Source organism: Emys orbicularis, chromosome 4, assembly GCF_028017835.1.
Source record: "Emys orbicularis isolate rEmyOrb1 chromosome 4, rEmyOrb1.hap1, whole genome shotgun sequence".
Taxonomy (NCBI): domain Eukaryota; kingdom Metazoa; phylum Chordata; order Testudines; family Emydidae; genus Emys; species Emys orbicularis.
In genome coordinates, this window is record NC_088686.1 from 73,088,227 (window position 1) to 73,108,357 (window position 20,131).

The 20,131-nt window shown below is 47.5% G+C and overlaps 1 protein-coding gene across 2 annotated transcripts in view; it reads right to left on the reverse strand.

Annotated features, from left to right (window-relative positions):
- The window catches only part of GPHN (gephyrin), a 582,350-nt gene that overhangs the window by 283,957 nt on the left and 278,262 nt on the right, over positions 1–20,131 (reverse strand). For both annotated transcript variants that reach the window (XM_065404477.1, XM_065404478.1), the window contains one exon: positions 17,357–17,414. In XM_065404477.1, the coding sequence (XP_065260549.1) occupies positions 17,357–17,414 (58 nt within the window). The remainder of the gene's footprint in view (positions 1–17,356; positions 17,415–20,131) is intronic.

A 20,131-nucleotide genomic window follows, 5' to 3' on the forward strand; every position in this document is an offset into this window, starting at 1 on the left:
AACCCTGTGCTAAACAATAAGCTATTTCCTTAATAAGTCTGCTCCTTCCTATGTTCCCATATAGCATTAGCATGCAGCAAACTGAATTTGCACAACCTATTTAATGGATTGATAATCATGTGCACACTTCTACTGATATGGTAAGCAGATTTTATTCTATTAACAGGTTTGTGTATTTTATATATATATATAAAACATTACTCATACATGTTTAATAGGTACTTGTCAGACATGTTTCACCTGAATACCTTTCCCAGACCTGAAGAAGAGCTCTGGATAGCTCAAAAGCTTCTCTCTTTCCCCAATAGAGGGTGGTCCAATCAAATATATTACCTCACCCACCTTGTCTGTCTAATATCCTGGGACCAACATGCCTACAACAACACTGCAAACAATAAATCATCTATCACGTTCAGGTTCCTTCCTCTCCCAATACAGTAGGAATCAGACATTAGAGATTTTGGTTATCTCTAGTTGAGGGTGTTAACTGCCATGACCTTGTGGTTCCTTCTCCTAGAGAAGAAATTTGGAGTTTTATTGCTATTGAACCTCAAAATTAACTGATTAGTTAAGGTCTGCCCTGAGATTTCTACAGTAAATCAAATACCTCAACACATAGGCCCAACTTGCCTGATTTTATTGACTGCTTACCTTGTGTGCTTAGACTTACAACTTTCCATTTACATTGTGAACATGCAGGGATGACATCTTGTTCTCTGACCAAGAGAGCGGAAGGCTGGAATCCCACTGTTGTGTCAGTGACCTGGTTCTTTTCTGACCAATAATGTTGGCTGTGACTGCAGTATTATCAATCATCACCAACATATTCCTGTAGTGCATCGATGCAGTCAGCTCCCTGAGGGCCATACTAATGATTTATACTGTCTGCTTTCTAATTTGACCAGATCCCTTGAACCTGAGCTCCCTTCTGTAGAGGTTCTCCAGCCAGATTGATATATGTTGTAAACACAATTTTCTCTGAGTCAGATCTTGGGATCAGAGAGCTGTGCAGAGCCCCTTCCTTTACACTAGCTCCCTGGAGTAGATACAAAGTCTGGGGCTCCCTACTATTCCTTTTGCTGCCTCCAACTGGTAGATGTGCTCCTCAGAGCCCATCAGTTACCATCCTCCTTTCTTCCCATGGCCTTTCCAGCCCTTCTGGGGGCATGGTGGGGCCTGAAGGAAGGCAAAGCTGGTAGCTAACATGGCAGCTCATTCCCCTCCCACAGGTGCCCTCCAATCATGCTCCCTCACTGACACCTCTTCCTCAAGAAACAAGGGAAATTAACTGCCCAAAAACATGGTTAATGCAGGTCTTCTTTACACTACAGCGCCTTTGCCAGTATAGTTATGCCAGCTAGATTCACCTCTGCTTAGTACCCTCTTCAACTCAAGAAGTGTGCTTCAGATTCCTGCTGGTACTGCCAGTCTGACATGCCTTCTCTGGCTTGTCAGATTAGGTTTATATCTGCTGGTGAAAAACAACTCCACTCATTAGACTGCATCACAGGCTGATGAACCACCTGTGGTTCATTAATTTTATACCAGTGTAACTCCACTGATTTCATTGGGGTTGCTCCTGATTTACACTGCTACAAGTGAGGAGAGAATCAGGCATAGGCACCGACTCCGTGGGTGCTCCAGCTCTCAAGCACCCATGGAAAAAAATAGTGGGGGTAGTCGACACCCACCAGCCACAGCTGTTCAGCTGTGCTGTAGGGATATTAAAGAAGGTACTAACAGTGATTCCCCCAAGTAACAGTGACCCCCTCATAATTTGTCCCCCACACTTTAAAATCTAACAGTTTCACCAAGTACAAAAATCTCTTGGGTCGTCTGTTAAAACTTGTAAGCTACTGTCTGTAGAAACCATTGATTATATCTATCCTGTGAAAGATACTTTACTACTATGTAAAACTTACAAACAAGTTAACTGACTTTGTTCTTGAAGTAATTGATACAATGCAAACAAACACTATAAGCCGTTAAGTGACTTTCACTTCATTCAACGGCTCCTAGGACAGACCCCCACCCTCTGTAATTAAAGGGCTGGGAGTCTCAAATGAATTAGCACAAACCCTGAAAGTGGTGGAGACAGTAAATTAAAATATGGTTAAGATATGGAATGTATGCTGATGAATGCTTGATATACATGAATGGTTAGGGAGGTGCCAGCCTAGAAAGGGAGTATCCATCGGCCGAAGAATGTGTCAAGTGGATGACCAGAAAACCCCCGGAGGGTAAACTGGGATACACCCCATCACCTGAAAGGATGAGAAACACAAACTTTGGACAGTGTGAAGCCACCAGGAATGTGCCACTTTGGACGGGAATGTGCCATCTGCTGATTGAGTCAGCAACAGCAGGATGAAACAGCTCCCATAGACTAACAGGAATTAAATCCTATAAGAATGGACTCTCAAGACTGAGGACTTTGAGTCTCTGGTTCTGCTGCCAACCTCCAGGAGCATCAGGTGCATCTGACACAGACTCGGCTCCATCCTCATGACCAAGATACCTGGCCAGTAACTTGGCATGAGCAACTTCTAGGCTGGTAACTATAACACCTATACAGAACTTGAATAAATGATCGTGTAAATGAATCTATCTATATCTATCTATATATATATATGTGTATAAAAAATAAGTAGTGATAGGAATAAGTAGTCAAACAACGTTGTTTACTTTTATCTTTTGCTTTATCAGTATATTTACAATAAATGTGGCATCTTTGCCTTAGCCCTCTTAATAAGATCCTGCTGGTTTTTAGTCTATTGGTATAACAGTGCCGCTGTTCAGTTGGTCGGCAACTGGCATGGGATCTCGGGGGAGAGGGGGCAGGAAGAGGCAGAGAGAGGGCTGGGCCTCGAGGGAGAGGGTGGAGTGGGGCGGGGCCTTGGGACGGAGTGGGGGTGGAGCACCCACCGGGAAAAATAAAAGTCAGCACCTATGGGCATGGGCCTTGAGCAAGAAGCACACTGCTTGAAGCCCAGTGACCGGGGCATACCTTTGTGCTGTCAGCAGACACCCCCCAAAAGGGGGAAAACAACAAGTCCAATTTTTTTTAAATATAACTAAAACTTACTAATTATACCAACTACTAAACTAACTTTATTATTATTAGATACAATATTATACAAAAGCTGAAAGAAAAAGCTGTTCTTGTGTTGAACAGAGGTTCCAAATGACCATCACGGGTATTGAGAAGAAACGGTGTGGGGACTAGGGGTTATGCTGCCCTTTGGTGTGTCGTGGTGTGCAGCAGCAGAGGGAGCTCAAGACAACCAAGAGGTATCTCTGAGGGAAATAATTTCCGATGGCTGTGTTATGGACACACAGACACTAAGAGTGGAATACACATATGCAATCATTCAAAGACAGTTTTTGGCCAGTTTCCTTATACTCTTGGATAACCTCCTTATACCTTATATATATATCCTTATACCTCTCTCATTCCACCCTGATAACATTCTCAAGTGCTTCACAGAAAGGGAAACACAGTTTCAGCTTCGACTGTGAAGGAAAATATTTCCATTTAGTCTTCTTACCTTTACTGTACCCTTCCTCACGTGACTCCTTCTTAGGAGGGTTGTCTGGAGGAAGGTCCAGCTACTACTATTCAAAATACTGTGGAGCAAGAAGATTGACTTTGGTCTCCTCTCCTAGTGATCATATACATTGGAAGGAGTCAAAAGACTGCTGTCTAGGTCTTCTGGATATTTTTTCCTCTCTTGCTGAACACTGCATGCATTAAGAAACTAGGTGGTGGAGAACCATAATAGGATGACTGAAGGAAGAATCACTCCCTATGACATTTGTTTCTTTTTCTCCTAGATATTAGAGCTCTGTGTATTTCTTTTGGGATCTGTTTTTCCCCCTGCTCCTCTGACAGAATAGCTGATATGTTGTAGTGCTGCTGGTAGGAGAAATCTGATGATTTTTCCCATCTTGAATAAGGGTAACATGAGATTATTGTCTGCTTTCAGATTCTTTTTTCTATCCTTTAGATCAGTGGTTCTCAACTTATTACACATTGTGGGCCGCAGGGGCCGGGTGGCAGGGCAGCAGCAGCCTGGACCCCGATCCTGGAATCCCTCTGTGCGGGGCCAGCCGGCTGGCTGCCCACTCCGGATCCCTGCCACGTGGCTGCCCTGGACCCCGTGGGGCCATCAGGCTTCCCCAGGCCCCCCATGCAGAATGAGCTGGCTGCCTGCCCTGGACCCCCACTGCGTGGCTGCCTCAGCCCCGGAGTTTGCGGGGCTGGGTGGCTGTCCTGAATCCCGTGGGGCCAGCCGGCAGCCTAGGACCCTGCGGGGCTGGCCAGTTGCCCCAGACCCCAGCCGCATGGCTGACCGGGCCCCTGGAGCTCGCGGGGCCAGGCAGCTGCTCCGGACCCCCATGGCGCGGGACTGGACAGCTGCCCTGACACAGGACTCCCACTGCGCAGCTGCTCCGGACCCCAGAGTTTGTGAGGCTGGGCAGCTGCCCCAGACCCCTGACCCTGCAGGACCAGCTGGGAGCCCCAGACTTCCTACCCCACAGGGCCAGCCGGCAGCCCTGACCCTGGATTCCCGCCACCAGGGGCGGGCCGGCAGCCCTGACCCCCGCCAGGCAGCCCGGACCCCTCCACACTGGGCAGCTGGGAACCTGGCCACCCTGGCAGCCTTTAGCACATAGCTGAGCTGGGCCGCAGCTAATTATGCTAATTGGGCCACATGTGGCCCGCGGGTCCATTGTAACTTTATTTCATCTACCCAGAAAAGCAGGTCCCATAAATTTATCTGACTATGATCCCAAGAAATTGTGAGACTGGTGGTCCCTGATCCCGTCTGGGGTGTGTGTGGGGGAGGGGTAATCTCCTTCTCCTGCAATTATAGAATGTCCCTGATGTGAACACAGACAACTGGTGGTTTTGGTGGGGCTCTAGCCCTGCCAAAAATGTAGATATTGTATTAATAAGGAAAATACTGAGTTTGGAACAGAAGATCATTTATCTTACTTTATCAAAAGAGGACAAATTTAGTCAAAATTACTCATTAAAGTGATATTCAACAGCTATTATTATTTTTAACTGTAGCCTGCCCTTTCACCTCCAATTAAAAAAAAAAAAAAGTGTCTATGCCCCTGCCTGTTGAGGGACTCTGAAAGGAGAACACCATCTGCTGCCATGCCACAGAATATATGTATAACACTTGAAAGAGTCAGGGATAGATTTTCAAAAGTGCTTAGTGTCCATAATTGGTGCTGGATTTTCTAAAGAGCCCAGCTCCCATTTAGGCATCTAAATCTGTGGCCAGATTTTCAGATATGCTCAGTCCCAACAATCCCATGTTTCTTAAGGTGCATAAATGGGAGCTGTGCTCTGTTGGCTGCTAGGGACATAGGGAGGAGACAGTGGGATATAGTAACTCATGGCAAGGACTGGAAACTGTGGCCCAGATATTTCTGTACCCTCTCCTGTTGACTTGGAATTGTATATCTACTGCTGGCTTTTCTGTGCCTCTGGCCTCCATGGTACACTTGCCTCAGGCACCTGCCCAAACATGTTGTATTGGGAACTGTTGTAGCCCGTTAAGGTTTCTGTATGGCTGGCTGCTGAGGCTAAATAACAGCTCAATGAAAGCTTAAAGAACAGGAGTACTTGTGGCACCTTAGAGACTAACAAATTTATTAGAGCATAAGTACTCCTGTTCTTTTTGCGGATACAGACTAACACGGCTGCTACTCTGAAAAATGAAAGCTTAGGCCTGGTCTACACTAGGAGCTTATATCGAATTTAGCGCCGTTACATCGAATTAACCCTGCACCCGTCCACACCAGGAAGCTACTTAGTTCGAAATAGAGCTCTTTTAAATTCGACTTCTGTAATCCTCGAAAACGAGAGGAGTAGCGCTAAATTCGAAATGGCAATATCGAATTAGGCTAGGTGTGGATGGAAATCGACGGTAATAGCTCCGGGAGCTATCCCACAGTGCACCACTCTGTTGACGCTCTTGACAGCACTTAGAGCTCGGATGCTCTGACCAGCCACACAGGAAAAGCCCCGGGAAAATTTGAATTCCTTTTCCTGTCTGGCCAGTTTGAATCTCATTTTCTGTTTGGACAGCGTGGAGAGCTCAGCAGCACTAGCAACGATGCAGAGCTCTCCAGCAGAGTTGGCCGTGCAATCTAATAGAAAGAGGGCCCCAGCATGGACTGATTGGGAGGTCTTGGATCTCATCGCTGTGTGGGACGATGAGTCCGTGCTTTCAGAGCTGCGCTCCAAAAGAAGGAATGCAAAGATCTATGAGAAGATCTCTAAAGCCATGGCAGAGAGAGGATACAGCCGGGATGCAACGCAGTGCCGCGTGAAAATCAAGGAGCTGAGACAAGGCTACCAAAAAACCAAAGAGGCAAACCGATGCTCCGGATCCCAGCCCCACACATCACGTTTCTACGAGGCACTGCATTCCATCCTAGGTGCGGCCGCCACCACTACCCCACCAGTGACCGTGGACTCCGAGGATGGGATATTGTCCACGGCCGGTTCCTCCTCGGAAATGTTAGGTGACGGGGAAGATGAGGAAGGAGATGAGGAGGACGAGGCAGTCGACAGCGCTTGCACCGCTGATTTCAACGACAGCCAGGAGCTCTTCATCACCCTTACCGAGATCCCCTACCAACCGTCCACAGCCCTTACCCCGGACACCGAATCAGGGGAAGGATCAAGCAGTGAGTGCTTTAAACATCTAAACATTTCATTTTAACATAAGTGGAATATTTATATTGTTAAGAATGGGCTTTTCAGTCACTCAGTTAAACATAGAAACGTTTATTTATAACAAAACAGGAATAATAACTATATCAGTAATTTGTTGATCATGATTTAGTTGGCTTAGTAAACTTTTTACTACTAACTATGTATAGAAAATCAAGTACTGTCCGGATATTCATGATTAGTCCACAACACGGCCCCTCCACTCTGTAGTCCGTTATGCTCAACTTAAAGGAAAAGGCGGTCAATGTGCCCGGGAATGGACAGACAGTCCTCCTGGGATAGCTCCGCATAGCTCTCCTGGAGGTACCGCTCCAGCATGCGCACGAGGTTCAACGGCAGGGCAATCTTGTTTGGTCCCCCGTGGTAGCACACGTTCCCACGCCATGAGTCCATGAGGTAGTCGGGGATCAGTGCGCGGCACAGCATGGCGGCATATGGCCCAGGCCTCTGCATGCATTCACGCAGCATCCTTCCCCTCTCGGTCTCCGAGATCCTCATGAGGGTTATGTCACACATGACGCCCTGCTTTAAATTAGGGAGGGGAATGTTAGTATTTGGACTGCTTTACAGCCACGCGGTGGAGGCGGCAGAGGGGCAGCATACAGGGATCTTTCCCGGGGACAGCCGCGAGGTGGTGGGACAGGGGCAGAGCTCATGCTTCCCTGATTGCTGCCAGCAGAGAGTGGCCTTGCATTCAGTGCGAAAGGAGCCCAGTGCTACTATTACATGTTTAAGCTGCCACAAGTCTACGGCTTACCATGTTTTCCCGCAGCAGAAGTAGAGGTGTCCTGCAACGCTTCTCTGATCGCAACTGCAGGACCCCAGACACATAAGGCGAGGGCCGAAAATTCGACCTTGTCCTGAGTGCGCATGTGAAAGGTGCAGTGCATGGTGTTGTTCACAGAGAAAGACTATGCTCTTTGTTAGCAACTTCATTTATCTGTCTCAGGAATTTACTCCCTTTTTCCCATTCCCACAGACACATCTGCGACTGTCTCCCAACCCAGCCTGGCATCACACTCCCAGAGGCTAGCGCAGATTAGAAGAAGGAAGAGAAAAACTCGTGAAGACATGTTTTATGAACTTATGGAGTGCTCACGAGAGCAGGCAGCCCAGACGACACAGTGGAGGGAGAACTTGTCACAAATGCACAGAGCAGTCATGGAACGGGAGGAGAGGTGGCGCCAGGAGGACCAGCAGGCTACTCAAACCCTGCTTGGACTAATGAGGGAGCAAACGGAGACGCTCCGGCGCCTAGTGGATGTTCTGCAAGACCGGAGGCAGGAGGACAGAGCACTGCTGCTGTCTATCTCTAACCGCCCTCCCCCGCCACCAAGTCCCACACCCCCCTCACCAAAAGTACAAAGAAGGAGGGGCGGCAAGGGCCGTTAAAACTGTCAGTCGGCCACTGCACACTGCTGCAGCAATGGAAGGCTCTCGTTCCAAAGTTTGAAAAGTCCTTTCCTACCCATCTCACACTAGCCCATGTCCAAGTTTCCTTCCCCCCCCCCCTTTTCATGTGCGGTTCGTAATAAAACATCGGTTTCTGTTAAGTACTGTTTCCGAGAGTGTCTTTTGGAGGGGATTCTGTCTGAAGGGGGGGAAGGGGTTTGTTACTTGGACAGGACAGTCCCCTGTAGCAGGCTACAGAGGCGGGGGCAGGTCCAGCATCAGGACACATACACAGCACAGTCACCAGTTACCCTGGTCAGTCTGGGAGGCGGTTTTCTTGTTCTGGGGTGCGAGGGGGTTGATCTGTGACTTTGTGTCGGGGGAGGGCAGTTAGAGATCCTATGCCGCGGTCCTTATCCTGGATCACAGAGCCACGCAGCAGGGGATCTGTTACCCTCCGCCCCCTGCCAGAAAGTCACTTGGCCGACACATACATCCAGTCCCGCCCAGGACTGCTGGCAGGCTGCGTTGAAACAACCAATGCAGCACTGCGGAGCCTGTCATTCCCGGACTTTAGAAGCATCATTTGCATCAAAACAGTAAGCCCGCCCCCCGCCACAGTCTGCGTCCCCGGTTTAAAACATTCCCGCGAAAACAGTAAAAAAGAGAACCTTGTTCATTAACAGAACAGAACAGATTTTATTTGTTGGGAAGGTGGGGAAGGGGGTATGTAACTTGGAAGGATAGTCAACAGTAACTGGGTAAAGAAACGGGGGCAGGTTCAGCATCTGTGTCCACAAAGTAAAAAGTCACTGGAGACCCTGTTCAGTCAGGAACCTGGCTTTCAAAGCCTCCCTGATGCACAGTGCGTCCCGCTGTGATCTTCTAATCGCCCTGCTGTCTGGCTGGACGTAATCAGAAGCCAGGCTATTTGCCTCAACCTCCCACCCCGACATATAGGTCTCCCCCTTGCTCTCACACAAATTGTGGAGCACACAGCAAGCAGCTATCACAATGGGGATATTGGTCTCGCTGAGATCACAGCGAGTGAGTAGGCTTCTCCATCTGCCCTTGAGACGGCCAAAAGCACACTCCACCACCATTCTGCACTTGCTGAGCCGGTAGTTGAATAGTTCTTTCCCTGAGTCCAGTGCGCCAGTGTAGGGCTTCATGAGCCAGGGCATTAGCGGGTATGCAGGGTCCCCGAGGATGACTGTAGGCATCTCCACATCCCCAACAGTTACTTTGTGGTCCGGGAAGTAAATACCTTCCTGCAGCCGTCTACACAGACCAGAGTTCCTGAACACCCTAGCGTCATGAACCTTGCCAGGCCATCCAACGTAGATATTGGTAAAACGTCCCCGATGGTCCACCAGTGCTTGCAGCACCATGGAAAAGTATCCCTTTCTGTTTATGTACTGGCTGGCCTGGTGGTCCGGTCCCAGGATAGGGATGTGAGTCCCATCTATAGCCCCACCGCAGTTTGGGAATCCCATCTCGGCAAAGCCATCTCTGATGAGCTCAACGTTTCCCAGGGTCACTACCTTAGATAGCAGTAGCTTGACGATTGCCCTGGCTACTTGCATAACAGCAACCCCCACGGTAGACTTGCCCACGCCAAACTGGTTAGCGACGGACCGGTAGCTGTCTGGCGTTGCGAGCTTCCAGAGGGCTATGGCCACTCGCTTCTGGACAGTCAGGGCTGCCCGCATCCGGGTGTCCTTTCGCTTCAGGGCAGGGGACAGCAACTCACACAGTTCGAGGAAAGTCCCCTTCCGCATGCGAAAGTTGCGCAGCCACTGGGATTCATCCCAGACCTGCAGCACTATGCGGTCCCACCATTCCGTGCTGGTTTCACGGGCCCAGAATCGCCGTTCAACAGTATCAACAAGACCCAGTGACAGCGAGATGTCCTGGGCGCTGGGTCTCATGTTCTCAGAGAGGTCGGAGCTAGTGTCAGACTTCATGCCGTCACGGTAGTGCCGTAGCCTCCTCTCATGATTGATCTGCAGCTGCCTCTGGTACAGGTGGAGGAGAAGCTGCGAGGCGTTGAGAACTGCCACAACTGCAGCGATGGTCGCAGCGGGATCCATGCTCGCACTGCTGTGGCGTCCGCGCTGTCAGTAATCAGAAAAGCGCGCGAAATTATTTCCCGCCGGCGCTTTCAGGGAGGGAGGGAGGGAGGGAGGGCTTGAGTGACGGACGGATGACGACAGGCGCCCAAAAGCACCCTCGACACATTTTTTTACCCAGAAGGCATTTGGGGCTCGACCCAGAATTCCAAAGGGCAGGGGGGACTGCGGGAACTGTGGGATAGCTGCCCACAGTGCACCGCTTCCAATGTCGACGCTTGCCCCGTTAGTGTGGACTCACAAAGTCGAATTACTGTCCTTAGTGTGGACACACACGTTCGACTTAGTAATATCGATTCCACATAGTCGAATTAACTAAAATCGAAGTACTCTCGTAGTGTAGACAAGGCCTTAGACTCCAATAAATCCAAGAGAGTAGGAATAAAAACATTCCTCGTACTCTCCTGTTTTTGTTTGAGTTTCAGCTGTGTAGCACAGAATCTGGAAAAGGCTGTATATACCTGAGAACTAAAACTGGATGGGATTTAAGCAACTGGGGCATTCACTCTGTCAATGACTGAAAGGTTTGGTTCTGCCTCCCGCACTGCAAGTGGGCTGAAGATGAATAGAAGAATAGAATTGACATAGTTAAATTTTGTTCATTTGTACATGGCATGCAAATTGGTTAAAATTCTATAAAAGTTGTTTTGGGTTTTTTGCATACTTATAAAGGTTATTTCCATGGGCGGTGGGTATAATAGGCCAAGGGAGGCTCTGCCTCCCCCGGCACTGCTGCAGCCACTGGACCCCCTAGTTGTGGGGTTTGGCGGCGAATTTTTGCTTTATTATGCCCCATGCAGGTTCCGGGGAGCCACATACTGCCTCCTGAGCCACCCTGGAACCTGCATGGGGCATATCAAAAGCATCTTCTAAAACAGTGGTCTCCAAAGTGGGGTGTGCACAGGAGGAGTGCTTTTTTTTTTTTTTTTTGCTTTGGCAAAAATGGTAGAGCCGGTGCGGCAGAGGGTGCGCGCTCAAAATTTTTTTACTGATAGGGGTGCGCGATCAAAAAAGTTTGGAGACCACTGTTCTAACAGACACTTTTCCCCTGGGTGGGTTGGGTCCGGGCAGGGGAGGCACGGCACAGCTGCAGCCAGCCCCGGGTTCCTCTGGGTGGGTGTGTGGGAGGCTCGGAGCTTCGGCCAGCCAGGGGCTCCACCGGGTGGGAGGCTCATGGCTCCAGCCTTGGGGGGAGGGGGGGCAGGGCAGGGAGTCTTGGGGCTCCAGCCCTGGGGAGGGTGCCAGTGGAAGGGGCGGAGCTGGGGGCTAGCCTCCCCAAAGGGGGGCTCCATCCACTGCCCATAGTTATTTCCATCTTAGATTACATATATCACATTTTTGATTACCACCTAAGTCATAACATCTGAATTTTTGCTAATGGGGAGTGGGAGCTTTGGTTATAGCCATGCACATGCACTAAATAAATACATACACACTCACAAAAGGAAGCACACATATGCATGCAAGCCAGGGGTGGAATCAGCCTCATCCCGGTGGGGGGCTGAGGTGTGCCTTAGCTCCCACTCTCTATGGTCCTGCCTCTGCTCCTCTTCTCCCCCCAAGGTCCAGCCCCCGGCCCTGTCGGATGCTGGAAGCCGGGGCCAGGTAAGAGCTGCCCGGGCGGAGGACCTGGCTCCAGGGCCAGCAGAGCCTTCGGGGAGCAGTGACCACAGGGGCTGGGGAGGAGCCTGGGCTAGAGTGGGTCAGTCTGGGCCACTGTGGGGATCCCCAGACCCACCACCTGCATTGGGTGGCATGCCCCAGCAGGCAGGAACACAGAACAGGGGCTAGCACCCTTGCCCCCTGCCTAGGTTTACTTCTCTGTTGCTGCTGGAGCTGGGCACCTGGCCAGCAGCTGCCACTCTTTCCAGTCCACCTTCAGAGCTGGGTGGCTGGAGAGTGGCAGCTGCTATGGGGTGGCTACAGGGGGGCCAAGGCAAATTTTGGGGTGGCTATAGCCCTCGCAACACCCCCGCCTCCCAAGTGCCACCCCAATGCAGACACACACAAATAAATTTGTTAGTCTCTAAGGTGCCACAAGTACTCCTGTTCTTTTTGTGGTTACAGACTAACACGGCTGCTACTCTGAAACACAGTACATGGGAACTCACAGTATAAACACATAGAGAGATGGGTATACAGCAGTGATTCTCAAACTTTTGTACTGGTCACCCCTTTCACATAGAAAGCCTCTGAGTGCGACCCCCTTTATAAACTAAAAACACTTTTTAATATATTTAACACCATTATAAATGTTGGAGGCAAAGCAGGGTTTGTGGTGGAGGCTGACAGCTCGTGACCCCCCATGAAATTACCTTGCGACCCCCTGAGGGGTCCCAACCCCCAGTTTGAGAACCTCTGGTATACCGCATATAACGTATACACACATACAAAGTATATGCACACACTAGATGGCCATTCACATACACCCCCACACAAGAGGATATGCAGCATAAATGCACTGTAAACACTCAAGGGCATGCACATAATTACACAAACTATAAGCACACATAGGTACACAGTAAGCACAAACTTCATACATACACACTTGGTGAATTCTTTTACCCTTCTAACATATTAACACTTCTAGAAACATATATTATTACTAATCTCATAAAGATTCTTTTCAACCTTGAGGATAATCAAGGCTTAGATGGCTTCTCTTCCTCCATGAAGTCAGTGACATAGTGGAGGTCTCTGTTTAGCATATCTGATATTCAAGTTATATTAATTCAAAAGTCAATAGGATGGTATTTTTCCCCACAAACCACTTTGAGCTGTGTAAGAGGTCAACCTAACACTTATGCTGGAAAACCTGGAGAAGCTTTCAAGCTTGAGGCACACCTTCTGTAAGTTTTGTCCCCAATTTTCTTCTTCGTTTTTCATAATTAGTATTGTTACTGAGAAAACCCGCTTCTTTTGCCCATCAGGGAGCAGGGATCACTCTATAAGGCTAGTAAAGGGCAATCTGATTATTCTTTACCCTGTGGATTTAGTTCAGCAACATGTCAAGATAAATCATATATTTAAAACTATAGTTATTTTCCTTACCCTTAAAAGTCTAGGCTTTAATTTCACATATAGGCAGGGAGAAGGGAAGATGAGAAGTGGAATTTCTCCTCTGCATTACTGTGCATGAGAGGAGATTCCATTTCTTACCCTTGACACAGAGACTCATGGGTGCCAACCTGAAAAAGGCTCATTGTTCTTTCCGAACAACTCTTGTCTCAGACCTGACAAACTCACTACATCTAATATACCACTTTCTTGGTATTTATCCACAGAGTGTAGCTTGTGAGGTCTTTATTGAAAGCTTGTAACGATTGTCAGATGTGTGTATGGGTAACAGTTAAGGAACAATATATGTAACCATATTGAAAATTATTCTCTTATGGTCTTGGAGTAAAAGTTAGTCACCAGAAAATGTTATGTCTTGGTGATGAACCTCTGAAGCAGGAATCAGAGGGGTAGCCCTGTTAGTCTGGATCACCCTCCCTGGCTAACCAATTATGTAATGCATGTTCAATTGCCTACCCTTCCCCCATCCCAGAACAGTCAATGGAAAACCATCAAAACACCTGCAAACAATCAAAACCACTTGGAGGTAAAAAAAGGAACCTTAGAGCAGACTAGGGATCACCCAATCTATTAATAAAGACAAAGGGCTGTTTTAGCATAACACAGAGCAGGGAGAGGCATTCTGGATCTGTTCACTGATAGAGCAGTGGTGTTTTTTCATGAAAGATTGGAGCCTGGTTTCTCTGAAGCCAGCCAGCTCTGAACTTTGGGGGGAAAGCTACTTTATTAGATAGGAAAGGTAAATATTAATAAGTGTAGGCCCTAGTTCATGTCTTATTATTTTGTTTTGTATTGTAACCACTTGTTTCCATCACTCTCTCTTGTTTCTAGTGGAATCTCTACTCTTTCTTAAATAAACCTTCTTTTGTTTCTTTACAATTGCTGTGTGTTATACAGGAGCAGTGATCTAAGGTAAATCTGGTAAAATGGGGTTACACTGCTTTTAGGATTTCTGAGAGTATTCAGTGTCAGGGGATGGAAATCATAGGGGACTGATTTGAGGGGACTTGGGGACTGGGTCCACCTCTTGTTAACCTGCAAGGCAAAGAAAGGGCTGGCATAGCCCACAAGAGAGTGCTTGAGTGGCTGAAAAGCAGGTGGTTTTAGGGAGCCTACATCCAGTTACCTCAAGCAGGACTTTGTCACCCTGGAGGCAGGGGTAGCAAGGGGTGTCACAGACCCAGGTACCCGGAGAACCATCACAACCCTTTATATGTTTAATCACTTCTGTTTTTCTGTTCATCCTCTCTTCTTTCTCCTGTTTTCTTCTCCGATTACCCTCTGTTCTCTGTCTCCTTTTATAGGACTTCAGACAGAATAAACTTCCTCTCTTTACTGCAAGAACTCTCAGGCTATCAGTTTCAACGGTGATAGTGAACCAGTGAAAGAAAAGCGCTGGTTTATGTACTCACTTCCAAGGCATCAGTGTGTGTTTACATTTGCAGCACTTCCATCACCGATGAGAGCAGCGCACTGAGGATAGCTATCCCACAGTGCAGCCCTCTCCATTTTGACAATAGGTCTTGTGGGAAGGGGGCGGGGGTGGGGGTGATTGTGGGGTAGGGTGACCAGACATCCCGATTTTATCGGGACTGTCCCGATATTTGCTTCTTTGTCCCGCGTCCCGACCGATGTTTGTTCGGGACACTGGACAAACACGAAATTTTGCCCTCCCAGAGGGACTCTCGCCCCCCCCCCGCCCCGGCTCCGCTCCCTCCTTCCCCCATTGACTACCTCCCCAAGTTCCCGCCCTGGCCCCGTCTCTTCCCCAACCACGCGGCATTCCTCCTCCCTCCCAGGCTTGCAGCTGCATGGGGGGTGGCGGCGGCGGCGCCTGGATCCTGGAGCAAGTGAGTCAGCTCCGGCACCCGGGCACCGAGCGGGCGGGCAAAGAGGGGCTGGCAAGGGAGGGAGGGAGACGGGGGGGCTCATCTCTGAGCCCCCCGCCGTGCCAGAGGGCTCCTGCCCGGCCCCCAGGCCGCTGCACACGGAGGGCCCGGGGCCAGGAGCGCAGTGCGGAGGCTGCTCCAGCTCTGTAGCCCACGGGGCAGCGCGGTGGGGTCCGGGCGGGGGCAGCGCGGAGCGGGCAGGGGAAGGAGCCGCTGGAGTGCAGCTGAGCGGGAGAGGCACGGTGTCCGGGGCGGTCTGGGGGGCGGGAGTCTCCGAGGGGAGGGCAGTGCGCGCGGCCGGGAAGGAGCCGCAGCCGCTGGAGCGCAGCGCAGCCGAGAGCGGGAGGGAGGGGCACGGGGCTCCCTCGGCAGCAGTGGGGATTCGGCCCATGCCCCCGCGCCGCCCACCCGGCCCCTGCCCGCGCCGCGCTGCCCCCGCCCGGATCCACTGCGCTGCAGGGCTGGAGCAGCCTCCGCGCTGCGCTCCCGGCCCCGCCGTGTGCAGTGAAACTGCTTTTTTTTTTTGCTCCCCCTCCTCCCGCCCCCCCCCTCCCCCCCCCCCCGCGTCCCGATATTTTATCTCTCTGATCTGGTCACCCTATTGTGGGGCATCCTGGGTCCCTGCATAGCCTCCTCTCCCCAAACACTGATCAGCTCCAGTAGCTCAGCATTGTTCTAAACTGGGAGTCCTTTGCTCCATGGAACGGGCATTGTCACCTGGCCAGATAAGTGAGCACTTGCCAAGAAAACAGGAAGGGGATTTTCAAAGTTCCCAGGGCTTTACAGGGGGAGGGGTGGATGTCTGTTTACCTGGCCTCAGAGCAGCAGAGGTCTGATAGAAGGATAAAAGGACAATATGTCCCGAGCTGGATATGCTTTTGATCGCCAAAGGAAAATAGAAAAGTTTAAATATTTCTAGGCTTGACAGAATTCAATTTTTTTTTTATAATTTTGATGGATAATATCAGTGTTTGTTTTTAACCATTTTTAAAGATTTTTATTGATTTAAATTTTCATAGTTTTGCAAAATTATAGGTTTTAAACTTTTTTTTAGCAATTTCAATTTTCACATTTGCAGGAAATAATGGGGGGGGGGGTGTAAGACAATAATTATTTAATGGCAATAGATGTCAAGATTCAAAATTAAAGCTTTATAACCATTAAAATAGAAACTGTCAACATCACATGTCTAAATATACAAAATAAATATCCTTAAATCAAACTCTAATAAGTTCTCAAGCTGCATTTTTCTCACCTTTCCAATCTGTAAATTTTGATTATCAATGGAAATATTTTTCTTTGGTTTGGGTGTGTACAGTGAAATCAATGCTTACTGACATTTAGTGATAAAAATCTAATCCTTCCAAGCCTACATATTTCTAAAAAGTTAAAAAAAATTAGGCCAACATTTTCAAAGTCAGATGTCTAAAGTTAGGCTCCGGAATCTGTAAACATAAATGGCGTGAATTATATAGGTGCTATTGCTAAGCATCAACACATCGTGCTAAAGTCAATGAGAGCTGAAGGTGCTCAGCACCTTTCAAAATCAGGTCAGTTCTATTAAGGCACCTAAATATGGATTTAGGAACCTAACTTTAGGCAGTCATGTTTTAAAATTCTGGCCACGAACTAGAAAGCCTGATTAAAATTGTTGTACAATAAAATACCCCAATCAATTTAAACAAAGGTACCAAGTCAGAAATTAGAAGGCAAAAACCTTATTGAGTCTTTTAAATTCTGTGAGGTTGATTAAAACTATGTTTTTGCCCTGTGGAGATATAGCTAGATGAATATAGCAAATATAATCTGTCATACTCAGTGACAAAAAAGGACTTTAAAATGTATAAAAAGGACAAAAATTCATTTTTATTTTCATGCTGTTTTTAATTTTAGAGACTGCTCCAAATGGCAGTCAGGTCATCTATTCAATATCTAAAATTATTTTTTACCATTTCCAGTATTTATCAGGTAAGGTATTAAGAGAAGGCCATACACACACTGTGCATTCCAAAGCACAAAAGAAGGGAGGAGGGCTTTTTCATGTAACACCTTAGGAATTCTCCCCAGCAAAACACTTCCAGTGTTGAAAGACAGTAGTATTACTGTACCTTGATTTCTTCAATTTCGTCTGGCACGATCTTGTATGCAGATATAGTCCCACCCAACCTGAAATTGGGAGAAGAAAATATTCTCATAACCAGTATCACAAAGCATGGAATGTTGTTCATGTTGTCACTGTTATTTCTTAGTATGTTAGTCCTGAGTGTAAACTTGGTATTTGAGCAGTTCAGAAAATGTTTCTTTCATTAACCAAATAAAAACCTTTAAGTAGTTAAAATGAGCATCCGAACCAAAGTGTGCTTGGCGAGCCTGAGAGGTAAGATTACGTCAACCAAGCAGGAATTACCATCATTAGGGCTTTATTCTTTACTTCAACTGTCATTAATTACCAGATTCCACAATTTTTTTAAAATTATAAAATAATAAAATATAATATACCCTGGGGAGTTGGCAAACTAATTTCAAACCAGACCTAAAAACGGGCGTAACAACGGGGGCTGGGAGGAAGGACCTAGGAGATATCAATAGGAATATGCAGTTATTCAGCAAAGGGAAGTGCACAGCATGATGGAGCAGATTTTTTGGGGGGTAAAAATAGCTAAATAGAATGGACAAGTAGAAGATCTAAGGCTATGTTTTAGTCACCGATATTTTTAGCAAAAGTCATGGACAGGTCATGGGCAGTAAACAAAAATTCACTGCCTGTGACCTGTCCATGACTTTTACTATATACCCCTGACTAAAACTTGGGGGGAGGGGAGACAGCTCGGGGGGGGTGGGAGGGGGCCCAGACCGGGGGCGTTGCAGGTGGTTGGGGCGGGGTGCGCCGCAGGTGCTCGGGGTGGGGGATGCACCACGGGTGCTTGGGGTGGGGAGGGCGGCCTGAGGGGCACCACGGGTTCTTGGGGGGTGGGAGGGGAGTTTGGCGGGGCTGGGACAGGTTCCCTACCTGGCTCCTGGGAAGCAGCAACCTCCAGCCCCAAGCTCCACGTGTTGCCTCTGCTCCGCCCCAAACCCCAGTTCTGTAGCTCCTATTTGCTGGGAACCGCGGCCAATGGGAGCAGCAGGGGCGGTGTCTGTGGGCTAAGGCAGCACATGGAGCTAGGAGCTGAGGGAGGGGAGTTCCTGTCGTCCTTCCGGGGAGCCCCCCACAGGTAAGCACTACCCCAGTCCTGAGCCTCCCCACACCGAAACTCCTGCTGCTGGGGGGGCTCGAGACTGCCCCAGCAGCAGCCGGTGTGACTGCTCAGACAGACCGGCTGCTGCAGAAGTCACGGAAAGTCATGGAATCCGTGACTTCTGTGACCTCCATGACAAACACGGAGCTTTACTAATTAGTAAGTTTCTTATAGGTATTGTGGAAGATATGGATCTTCAGGAGATATTGAAGAGCCTGATCCAAAGCCCTTTGAAGTCAACCGTTGGAAAGACAACCATTGACTTCAATGGACTTTGGCTAGTATCCTATATGAAGAGAGAGGGTAGCGGCTTTATGGACCAACTCAGGAAGGGCATTCCATATACAGGGACCAACATGGAAGAAAGTGCAGAGATAATTGTGGAAAAAAGAGACAAACAGAACAACTCATTTCTCATAGACCATCAAGAACTATTGGATTGTAAAGCCTACAGAAGGTAAAAACTTCTGGCTGCTACAACTCTGAGCTAGATTTGAAATAGCAAACAAATATTGAACATACCACAAAAAAAGCCCCTCAGCCATACACTCCTAAGCTAGCACTGTTTTATGATGGCACTTCCGTGTTGATGTATATTACCAAATATGTGAGGCAGCAGTAGAGATTCATTTTGCTCCACATACCTAGCTCACAATTCAGCAGTAAAGGAGTTATAGAAATTCATTTCATTTAAATGCCATGGTCACATAGTTATGTTTTTTTAATAGTTCACATTTTTAAAAATCCTCCAGAGTTTGAAATCTCCACTTAGAAAATTGGAAATTCAGTTTCATCTCCTTAATGATTCTGTGATTTCTTTTATAACTACTTATTTGGGAAGTTTTAATAGATTTACATGTAAATATTAAAAATGAAAAAATTAATAATTACAACACTGAACTTATCATTTTGCTTAGAGAAACATCATACAGTAATATCATCATAACATTTCTCTATTTAGCAGGGCCTGCCAATATTACAGAATGACCCTCTTTACATCACCTGGGACATGTTGTTTTTAGTTATTTTATTAAACGGAATGAAACTATTGACTCTACTCATATTTATCAAACCAGGGGTATCTATCAAATGTTAATATTCAAAAAAATTGTACAGGTGTGCTGTTTTTTAGGAGAAGATATTTTGAGTATTGAATAAATGGTAATCAAAGACCTGAGTATCTATTTGTCCTTTATTTTGCTGGGTACATAAATGTTGTGGTTTTATTTTTAAACAACATGGCTACTGCATATGCATACAATCCTTTTTTCACCACAATTTCTCCAATATTTATCCTCATTCAGTCTCTATTTTTTAACTAGACTGGTGTGAGGTACCACTGAAAAAATATCTTAAAGAAATTTTATTTTATTATACTACAAACTAAGGTTGATGGTCCTTATTTCCAGATCAAAGCCCATTTCTCTGGCATAATTTGCCTATCTAAATTCTTTCCCACCATATCATGCATTGCCTTTTTAAAAAAAAAAGAAAGTTGTCTGGAAAGATTGATATGTTGGTTTTAACTTTTGTGTTTCTTAATCAAAGCTTCTATTAAAAATAGAAAGATACTTTTTTAAAAAGTTGAGAAACATCATGCCTAAGTAGAATGTACTGGTACAAGGGGAGAGCGAGCCAGTTATA